This window comes from Arachis stenosperma, chromosome 3, assembly GCF_014773155.1.
Source record: "Arachis stenosperma cultivar V10309 chromosome 3, arast.V10309.gnm1.PFL2, whole genome shotgun sequence".
Classification (NCBI taxonomy): domain Eukaryota; kingdom Viridiplantae; phylum Streptophyta; class Magnoliopsida; order Fabales; family Fabaceae; genus Arachis; species Arachis stenosperma.
This window is the reverse complement of record NC_080379.1, coordinates 99,232,418-99,243,389: the sequence shown is the minus strand read 5'-3', so window position 1 is coordinate 99,243,389 and position 10,972 is coordinate 99,232,418. Positions and strand designations below refer to the sequence as shown.

The following is a 10,972-nucleotide window of genomic DNA, read 5'->3' as shown; positions in this document are numbered from 1 at the left end:
ATTTATGAAATTAGATCAAATCAAAACCTAATTAAAGAAGACATTGAGGCATTAGAATTTCTCAATTTGGCGTTGATTTGATCTAATTTCATAAATTTATTATATTAGCTCCTAATTAGCACTATTAAATATGTGTTGTAGTGTCACATAACGTGTCACATCAACAAACTCTTATGCTATTAACAACGGAAATGACAAATTAAAGAGACTACTAACATGACTAATGTAAAATATTTGAAAGACAAATTTGATAAAAAAAATTTTAAGACTAATTTAGAGAACAAATAATCTTTCAAAAACTAATTTAATTATTTATTCAATAATTATGTATTTTTTTTATTATTTTGACTCCCTGTTTATTTATACATATTATAATACAAATACATTCTTATAACTATCTCAAAATTTTGGTGTATTTAAACTTTATTTCCAATAAGATCTCTTTTTAATTGAGATATAAAATTTAAGACTTTGTTATTAGTCATAGTTAATATGGTAAAAATACTTCAATCAACTTTTCTTTATATTAGGACACCTTTTTTTTTTTTTTTTCAAAACATATATTCTTTGAAAGAGTTTCATATTAATTTATTCTATTTCTATATCTAATTCTAATCATCATTCAATTATATTATCAAATATTTTGAAAATTTAACAAATTAAATATATACATCTTATTAAATAATGTAATTTTTAATTATTAATATATAATAATTAAACTTTAAAAAATATAGAAAGACAGTAAAAAAGGTACAACCACTAGTACGTTATAATAAGAGCAAAAAATTCTTGTTAATTGATTCATATATTTGTCTTCATTATTATATATAGGATAAAGTAGTGAACGTAGTTTTCAGAATATATACATGGAAATGTATTTAAACATGGAATCAACACTTGTTACATTAGTACATTTTGTTAAACGCCAATGCAAATATTTAGTGATGACTTCTTTCAATTTATTTAGCACCATCGGTTTGGTAAAGAATAAAGACGTGAACAAAAGAATATATATTAAATATATAAGAAGGAATTAATAAATAGGAAAAGGGCAAAAGAAATGTGGCGGAAGATGATTAATGATTAATGATTAATGATTGGAGTCAAATGAAAGGCAAGCAACCCACCATTTTTTAACTTCTAAGGTCCCCCTCCTACAAATGTGTCCACGTCTAAAATGTGGCTAAATTACATAAACTACAAAACAAATGTTAAATTAATTAATTATTAATTAATTTTTTAGAGGGAGAAAAGAAAAGTGGGCCAATGGGAGAACGCCATGTATAGAAAGAGAGTCAAAGGGAGAAAATTTTGGGGCCAACGGAAACAAAAGGCAGTGTTAAGTCATAAAAATTTCGCCCTTTTTTCTGGTCAGAGACGAAAAAAGAGTAAAAAGGAACCCGTGAATTACGAGCCCCATAGATCTTGGTTATTCTAATTTTAGTGAAATCGTTTTCAAGACCCAGAAAACGGCGTCGTTTCTAGGCGCAGTTAAAATTCTGTTGGGTTTTAAGCGTCGGTGCCGGTGGGGTGGGTAAAATCGTAAATATAATAAACAAACGAAAAACATAAACGTTATGTTTTGTTTAGTTTATGTTTGTGGATTTCACAAACACGAAAATAAGAGAGAGTGGGAGAAATTGGAATAGAATTGGCTTGGTATATAAGCCATTGAAGGCATAAACAAATAAAGATACATATTAGAGAGAAGAAGAGAGACAGAGAGAGGTCTATCATTTTCTCAAACTTCGGTGGTTGGTGGAGGCTTCTTTGGAGTTCAGGGGGCTTCCATATACAGCAAGAACAAGAACAACAACGGTAGAATCAGCAGACCAGAGCTACGGCCATGGCAGAATCCAGTGATTCCGTTTCACTCGACATGGAGAAGATCTACCTCGGTGGAAAGGTTCCATTCAATGCTTTACCATTTTTCCTATTTTCTTGATTTTCTTTGTTGGGGTTTAAAGGTTGAAGTTTTTTTTTTTTTTTTTTGGGGGGGGGGGGGGGTGGGGAGGAGGGGAGGGGGGAGATACAAGTTGATCAATTTCAAGTACTTGTCAATTGGGTGATTAATTAATGGGCTCCAATTTTATTTGTTTTGTGTTTGGTTTGCGCCATTGCTGAACGTAAAGGGAATATGTTTAGAAGTCGAAGGACAGTTTCAGTCAATGGGATTCTCCTTTCTTTATTGTTTTAGCCGTAGGTTCTTATTTTGCATTGCGGAATATTTTAGTTGCGCAAGAAAGTTTCTTGACTTGTTTGTTTTTACTTGGAAAATTTTATGGGATTGGCTTATTTTCTTTTTCCTTTTTGTTTATCGTTCTTGATTTCTTTCTACATGGTCTTTCTTGGAACGTATTTGTTTCGCTGAGTCAATTGGAAATTTTGAATATAACAACTAGCGGATCTGCTCATTCCTTATTTCTCACATATTCTTTTGTACCTCCATCCTAAGTTTAAGTTGCAACGCTATTGCTTTTCTTTTCCATTGGGAAATTTTATGCTTTCTTGTTTTCCTTTTCCTTATTATTTGAGTTATTGGATGAGTTTTTACTTTATAGTCATCCTTATCCTTTTAAACAGCCTAAGACAGTATCCTGTTTTTAATTACCTTGACTTTGTTGTCTTTCTGAAGCACTCAATGGCTGGAATATGGAATGACTTATTTATTTAATTCATCATATTGGTCAGTGATACTAATGTGGTGTTGTTGCTTGTTAGTTTGGGTTGTCCTATTAAGGGGCAATGTTAGGGAACAAACAGTTTGGAAAAAACGTTGATTTAGAATATTTGCATAACTCAAAATAAGGGATATCCTTTGCTTAGGAGGTGGTTTCTTTTGTTCATTCCTCAGTTTTCTAACTTTGGTTCTGTTGCCTCTTTCTTCTTTTTGCCTCTATTTTGGTTACAAATCATATTGGTTTATCATTTCAGGAGCATCACATTCGAACTGGTTGTGGTTCTGTGTCTGTTATAGTCTATGGGGATCCTGAGAAACCAGCTCTGATCACTTATCCAGACCTAGCACTAAATTGTGAGTGCATATGTGTATTCTTTAATCCATTCTTTTTATTTTATTTGGAAGGCCGAATTAATTGTTCACTTATCTGTTTGTGCAGATATGTCATGTTTCCAAGGATTATTTTTCTGTCCAGAGGCAGCTTCTTTGCTGCTTCACAACTTCTGCATATATCATATCAGTCCTCCTGGACACGAGGTCTGTAAGAGATTGATTTCAATATACATTTTCTTTTCTATTTAGAAAGTGAACTTTATAATTCACATAGTTTCTCCTCTTGGAACTTCCACAAGAGTTGTTGCAGTTGGGAGCTGGTGCAATTTGTCCTGATGACCCTATACCTTCTGTCGAAGACTTAGCAGATCAAATAGTCGAGATTCTCAACTATTTTGGGTAATTACATTATAATCACACTGTTGATAACTTAGTTTTCAGGGTGGTTAGGTTTCACTGTGTAGAATACCATTCATTATGTATTGTTGATTTATGAGTAAGATGCTGACATTATTTTGAGGGAGAATCCAATGATTTTCCTATATCTATTAATTGCCTGAATTGTTTCCATGTCCAGGCTTGGTGCAGTGATGTGTATGGGAGTCACGGCCGGGGCTTATATTCTTACTCTTTTTGCAGTATGTACCCTCTTAACTTGGAAGGAGATAACAGAGAAAGAAACTGCCCTTATTTGCAGTTCTACTATTTTCCTTTGATTGATATATTCTTTCTTATGTTTATACAGATGAAATATAGAGAGCGTGTTCTTGGTTTGATACTTGTATCTCCTTTATGCAAAGCACCTTCTTGGACAGAATGGTTTTATAACAAGGTTCGCTTCGAAATGCCTTCAGTTTATGAGTCCTCTAATCTGATAACATTACCTAAAACCACTTTTAATTCTTCAGGTGATGTCCAATTTACTATATTTCTATGGGATGTGTGGCTTGTTGAAGGAGTGTTTACTTCAGCGATACTTCAGCAAGGTATTGTAATAGTCATGCTTTGTTCTCCATTGAGTTTGAGAATTGATATGCTGAGTTTTCTTGATCAACTTTAACAGGAAGTTAGGGGAAATGCTGAGATTCCAGAGTCAGAGATAGTTCAAGCCTGCAGAAAAGTCAGTTCTATACCAAGTATTTGACGCCTATTTTTTTCTTTCTTCACTTATCATTCCTTGGTTTATTCACCAAGCTCTGCATTGTTTCTTTTCCAGTTGCTCGATGAGAGAAAGAGAACAAATGTATTGCGGTTTCTTGAATCGATTAATGAGTAATATCGGCTACTCAATTTCGTTTGCCATTTTCCATTTTCAATGGTATTATGCTAACTTGAGAACTTGCAGGAGGCCGGACATTACAGAAGGATTGAAAAGATTAAAGTGCCGAACGCTTATTTTCGTCGGAGACAGTTCGCCATTCCATTCGGAGGCTCTGCACATGACATCAAAACTTGATAGGAGATTCAGTGCCTTGGTTGAGGTCCAAGCTTGTGGATCAATGGTTACGGAGGAGCAGCCACATGCAATGCTGATACCAATGGAGTACTTTTTCATGGGGTATGGGCTTTACAGGCCATGCCACTTCAGTGACAGCCCGAGGAGCCCGCTCAGCCCGTCTTGCATCTCGCCTGAGCTCCTTTCCCCAGAAAGCATGGGCTTAAAGCTAAAGCCAATAAAGACGCGTGTGTCAATGGAAGTTTGATCCACACTTTTGTAATCCAGGGCATTCTTTTTTGTTTCTTTATGATTTTTTTTATTGTTTTAAGAGAAGAGAGAAGAATAGAAGAGATGTTGGCGGAAGGAGGGGGTTGTTGTAGATATGAGGGATATAAGAAGAGAAGAATACGTGAAAATATAAATATATGTATTGTATGCAAAAGAAAACATAGGGAGGAAGTTGTCTTAATTCATTTTGTAGTATGTCGGAAATAAAAGGGACCAATTTGAGCTGTTGTATCTGTAAATTCCGGTTGGACTTTGACCTCAATTTATTTATTTTATGGCCACAAGCAATTAAATAAATCCTTCCATTTATTTATGATTTTGTTTCATAGTATTGGAACTTGAAAGTAGGACATGTTTGCCATGATTGATCAGATTAGGTAAGTCGAATTTGTTTGTACACTTGGAAGAATGCCAGGTGAATAATAGCCATCGGATTTATTGAATCATTGTGCTACATCTGACATCACACGGTCATTGTACTCACAAAGAGATGTTTCATACAGGCATTTGAGCTAAAATTCTTTGTAGTAAGAAAATTTGTTAAGTTGTTAAATGAGGAGACAATAATCTTTGAGTTATTTATTCACTTAGAATGGAAATTATTAATTTAAAGGTAGCAAAAGTCTTTACTTTTAGACTTCATAAATTTCTTCACTTTGAATATCAATGTTTTTTTTTTTTTTTTTCTTTGGGGTGAAAAAAGCTTCATTTGGTAAGAGAAATAAATTTATATCAATATAATCAATTAATCATACATGGACACACATTTAAAAGATTATGTAATTACTTAAAAATTTTATATGTATGAATTTATATTCTCTCCCAGTTTATAACATACAGATTACTCTTCTTCGGAAGTATGTTTGTGATAAAATAGATTCTTGATACGACAATTTTTTTGGAAATGTCAAGCTAATGGTAGAGGGTTATCTAGGTGGGATATTATTTTTTTAAGTTAGTTTAGGATTGCCTCAATAATAGGGATAAATTATAGGTGCAGGTTCTTACCCATAAATACCTCAAGAATCGTTATAATCTTGACATCAACTGTTGCTACAATTCTTCGGCTATTTGAAAAGAATATAGTTAAAGTTCATGGCGCTCTTAAGGAAGGGCTTAGGTGGTGTGGTGGAAATTTACAGCAATTCTTGTGGCATGATGAGTGCACTTCTCCTGAAAAATTTTGTGAATTTACTCCTTATGTGCATATATCTAAGATTGATTTTTTAGTTGCTGATATGTGGAGTGGTGGGTCTTGGGACCTAGATTGTTTGGCAACGCCAATTTCTGATGAGATTAAGATTTTGATTTAGAATTTCAGTTCTTCGAGACAAGCAGGGAATGAGCCGGCATGGATCTGGTGGCCAGCAGCGGCAAAAGTTTACAGTGCTAGAGAAGGGTACAGGTAGCTTGTGACAGCTTAAGGTTTCAGAAAAGATCAATGACATTTGTTTAGTGATGCCTGGTAACATGGCTTTGTTTAGTGCTAGGATTTGGTGGGCATGAAAGCATAGGTGCAACACATTTTCAATGCTGATAGCAATTGGACAGATCATCAGGTTGTAGCAAAAGCTAAAATAGCTGCCAATCACTTTTAGGCTCTATGCTAATCAACGATCTTCCTTGAGAATCTTTAAGAACAGGCTGGATTTGAGAACCTCCAATTGAAAATTGCTGCGGAGTTAATTGGGATGCTACATGGTTGCGGTAGGGCCTTACAATAATAATAATAATGAAGAAAGACTTTGGGCCAAGCCCATAACCCCTTAACCCTTCCCACTCCAACGGCGCACACACACTCCTCATGTTATTTTCATCAATAATAAATTCTTATACAACAAAGTTGGATTGGTTTAGTGGTTAGCTCATTAGTCCACTTAAATAAATGTTGGGGATTTAAATCTCGCCTGCTGCATGCAACAAACCAAAACCAAAGAAAAATTCTTATACACTTTTATTTTGAATATTTACACAATTCTTCTTCTACTCCAACTCTATTATATCCTATCAAATGTATTCTCTTATGTTGGTATTATTCCAAAATTTTATTAAAGTAGTCTAAACTTAAAAAAAAAATCACCTTTAATTCAAGTATTACCAATTATTAAGATATTAAAATAATTTTTTAACTTGATAATTACCTATATTTTTAATTTTTGTCATGTTTATAATTATGCATATTAATAAATCCAAAAATTTAAGGTCAGGGTAGGATAGAATTTAAAATTTTTTGGTATATAAGTTCTATTATATCAATTGATGTTAAAGATTAACTTATTAGAGTTATTATTGTTATGTTTGTGATATTAGATACTTAAAGGAACCACTCTCCTTACTTGTTGGAATCCGTGGAGTAAAATTTCTTTTCTTGAATTTTAGTATGTGAATAAACTTTGTATCTTTAGTTAAATTTTAGCATTTGCATTATTTTTTATAATTAAAAATAATTTTATAATTTATTATTTAATTATTTACTAATTTATTTGTTAATATGATGTTTACGTTAAATATTTTAAAAGAAAATTTCACTTGAGACATAATACTTTACGTTGAAATGAATGAAGTGGTTATTTGAGAAATTAAACTACAATGTAAATATTATCTTGCATATACACTTTGAATATAAATTTAGTATTGACTTTGGATAAAGTTATTATATGAATTATTACTATTGAATTTGTTAGAAACAAGAGACTAAACTCGAGAAAAGATTTGTGTATTATTGAATGTATTCAAGTTATCTGTTCAAGTTGTTTGGAATAATACAATATAGAAGGATATTTATAGGTACAAAGAGAATCGTAATAATAAAGAGGTAATATTCTATAATAAATATTCAGATATACTAATTGATCCTAATTATATTCTAACAGAATTGATGATGTATTTATTGATTTGTGACAACTTTTACCTTGATAATAATTTGTATGTTAAAATATTTTGGAAGGTTTTATGACAGAAATTGCGGCTAGTGGCAGTAAGCACTAGATTTGGTGCACTTTGTCAGTATATAACTACATTTTTAGGATCATATGAGATGAAATGGTTCCTATCTGTTTCTTGTCCACAAAACTAGTGGAACATGACTATTTCAAAACTCACACGAAGGAAAACAACCTAAGTGTAATTTCTGTCTGTTATTTTAATTTTTCTGGATTAGATAACCTTCCGTGTATATTGCTATAAATAAAGAAGTTTAAATGTTTGATATTTATAATTAATTATCATTGTGTTTGAGTATAATTTTGTCACTATTATTAAGGTGGATTATTTTAGCTAAGAGTTTACTAATTATACAGCTGTCTCTTGTGGGACTATAGATGCTCTACTTACTCACTAAGTTACAAAATTTACTCTATTGTTCTTTCATTTTTTTCATGTATGTGCCTTGATCCTAATCTAATTTCATCAGCTTCGCTCTAATTTTTTTTGTGTTGGTGAGTCCTTTACTGTTTAAGGGCTTGATGTTTTGTGTAAATAATTTTAAAGCTCTTTAGACATGTTAAACTGCTCCATGTGACAAAGGTAAAATTTGACTTTAGTGACTTGAGTATGTTGTTTGTAAATATTCTGGTAGATGAAACAAATAGATTATGCTTGGATGTAAATATTAAAGTCAAATTTCATGTAAATATGCTGAGTATGTTTGATTTAAGAGCTTGATGTTTTATGTAAATAGTTTTAAAGCTCTTTAGACATGTTAAACTGCTTCATGTGACACAGACAAGATCCGACTTTAGTGACTTAAGTGTGTTGCTTGTAAATATTTTAATAGATAAACTAATAGATTATGCTTTGATGTAAATATTAAAGTCAAATTTCATGTAAATATGCCAAATATATTTTAAATATGATGCTGAAAATGTGTGTTTTTTAATATAATTGAAAATTCTACTTATACTTGCTTGGGAAAATTTTTTCTAAGCGCCGATCACAATCAAATTGGATCGTGAAAGTTGGGTTTGGCTGGGTTTAGATGTGTGATTTGGAATTGTAATATCAATTGGGTTTTCGGTTATTTGAGTAGTCGTTTTTAATGATCTATTTTTAAATGTGAATTTTTCGTAATTTAGAGGGATCTTATTTTAATTTGGAAGTACGCATCAAAGAAATTATGTGTGAAAATGACTGTCTTGACATCTTGCACTTTTTTAATAATCTTGCTGCTGAGGATAAGACAGATGTTGGTGATCTTGTCCCCAAAATCCAGGAACCTTTTTCCAGACCTTGGGTTGTCCATGTTGATTGGATAGCTCGTGAAGCTAATAAAGTGGGACTTGCTAGTTATGGGGTTCGAAATCATCCTGCTCATGTTATTTAGACTACTCCTAATGAGGATCTCCAACAAATCATTCTTTCTAATTTAAGTTAGGTGGTTCTGTTTTGTTTCTTTTGTTTAGTAAAAAAAAAAAAAAAAAAAAAAAAAAGAAAAAAAAAAACTATTTTTGGACATTAATGTAAAATTTAACGGACTTAAATTTATTCATAACACCTTCACAATTAATCAATGCCGTGCCTGTATATATAATAATAATACATATGAGATAATATTCAATTTGGTCCCTGAACTTATACGAGAGTCTCAATTTAGTCCTTCAAGTTTTAAATGCCTCTATTTAGTCCCCAAATTTTGTAAACATAACTCATGTTAGTCCTTAAAACAATTTTCAACGTACAAACATTATTGGAACACTGTCATGACATTTGGATGCCACACTAAACTTTGTAAAATGATGTCGTTTTAGTTTTGGCACTCAAATAACCCAAAAACAACATCCTAAATGGCGTTTATTAAAATTTTACCTAACAAAATAAGTAATACGATGCCCTTTTTAAGCTATTTAAATGTCGAAACTAAAACTGCATCATTTTACAAGTTTTAACGTGACATGTGATAGTCTACAACAATGCTCTATTAACGTTTTTATACTAAAAATGGTCTCAGGGACTAATATGAGGCACATTTATAAACTTCACGGACTAAATAGAGGCAATTGAAACCTCAGGGACTAAATTGAGACTCGCGTGTAAGTTTAGAGACCAAATTGAGTATTATCTCTAATACATATACACTTTTTTTAGGTGTATCTAAAGTCTAAACACACTTAAAAATATAAAAATAATTCAATTTTTTTTCCTTTCAAAAAACACCTTTGGCCACCAAAAAGAAGAAATTTATAAAAGCCAGTCTCAACATCAATCAAGAGAGAAATTATATCAACACAGGGGAAAACTGCTTCCTTTAATTTTGGAGATAACTTTCACTTTTTTTTGAGTTATTTTATGTATTTTCTAAGCATCGTTCAACCAAGAATTATCCTTTTTTCATGAAATAAGGTGCTTTGTTGTACTAAGAAAAAACAAAGTGCATGGTTTGATGTCGATTTGGTGATATTTCATCTTCTTTGGATTCATTTAAGCTTCTTTCAACCAAGAATTATTCTATTTTATGGTATAAGGTGCTTTTATAGACCAAGAAAAAATGAAATTCCAAAAAATAATGCATTGTTACACGTCAATGTTGGTGATACTTTTCATCGTTGAATTCTTTTATATGCTTGCTAAGTTTCTTTCAACCAAGAATCATTCTTTTTTTTTTTTAAGAGGGGTTGTAACAAAAAAATAACGTTTTTAAATTCATAACGTTTTAAAATTGCCGGTTAACATAATTAACGGTATGACAATATTGAGACGATTTTGAAAAATTAAAAACTTAATAAGACTAAAATATTAAGGATAAAAATGATACATTATTCTTTGAAGATTTACCAAATTAAGTAAAATGATAGTGAATTTTAATAAAATGAATTGCATTACGAATTCAAGATTTTTACTCATACTTGTAAAATGGCTAGTAGATAAACTTTTGGGAAAGAAAAAAAACATGATACATATACAATAAAATATAAATTATATATTTTTGTCTCTAATATACTAAATAAATTTCTTTCATGTTTAATTTTGTTTTATTTTATTTTTAACTTTTAAGTAAATTTTAATTTTTCTTCAATAATTTTAATTTTTTTATGATAGATAATTATTCAATTTATTTTTTATTTGCTTTTAATAAAAAATAAATTTACTTAGAATGAAAGTAATGTGATCAACAAAATTAGAAAAATAAATTTATTTAGAATGAAAGTAATATGATTAAGAGTAATTTACTTAGATGTGATTAAAAAATAATTGAATAATTATCTATTGTAAAAAATTGATATTATTGAAGGATAAAA

The 10,972-nt window shown here is 31.0% G+C and overlaps 1 protein-coding gene across 2 annotated transcripts; it reads left to right on the top strand.

Annotated features, from left to right (window-relative positions):
* Positions 1–1,604: 1,604 nt before the first annotated feature.
* Positions 1,605–5,026, top strand: LOC130967811 (protein NDL1-like). Of its 2 annotated transcripts, none has more exons than XM_057892825.1 (10): positions 1,605–1,906; positions 2,935–3,034; positions 3,120–3,217; positions 3,324–3,412; positions 3,591–3,651; positions 3,759–3,845; positions 3,922–3,999; positions 4,077–4,133; positions 4,230–4,285; positions 4,359–5,026. In XM_057892825.1, exons 1-10 carry the CDS (start codon positions 1,847–1,849, stop codon positions 4,714–4,716), a joined length of 1,044 nt encoding a protein of 347 aa, XP_057748808.1. In that variant the 5' UTR covers positions 1,605–1,846; the 3' UTR covers positions 4,717–5,026. The 2 variants fall into 2 exon arrangements, with proteins under 2 accessions (XP_057748808.1, XP_057748809.1); XM_057892826.1 differs by having other exon boundaries at positions 3,313–3,412.
* The last annotated feature ends 5,946 nt before the right edge of the window (positions 5,027–10,972 follow it).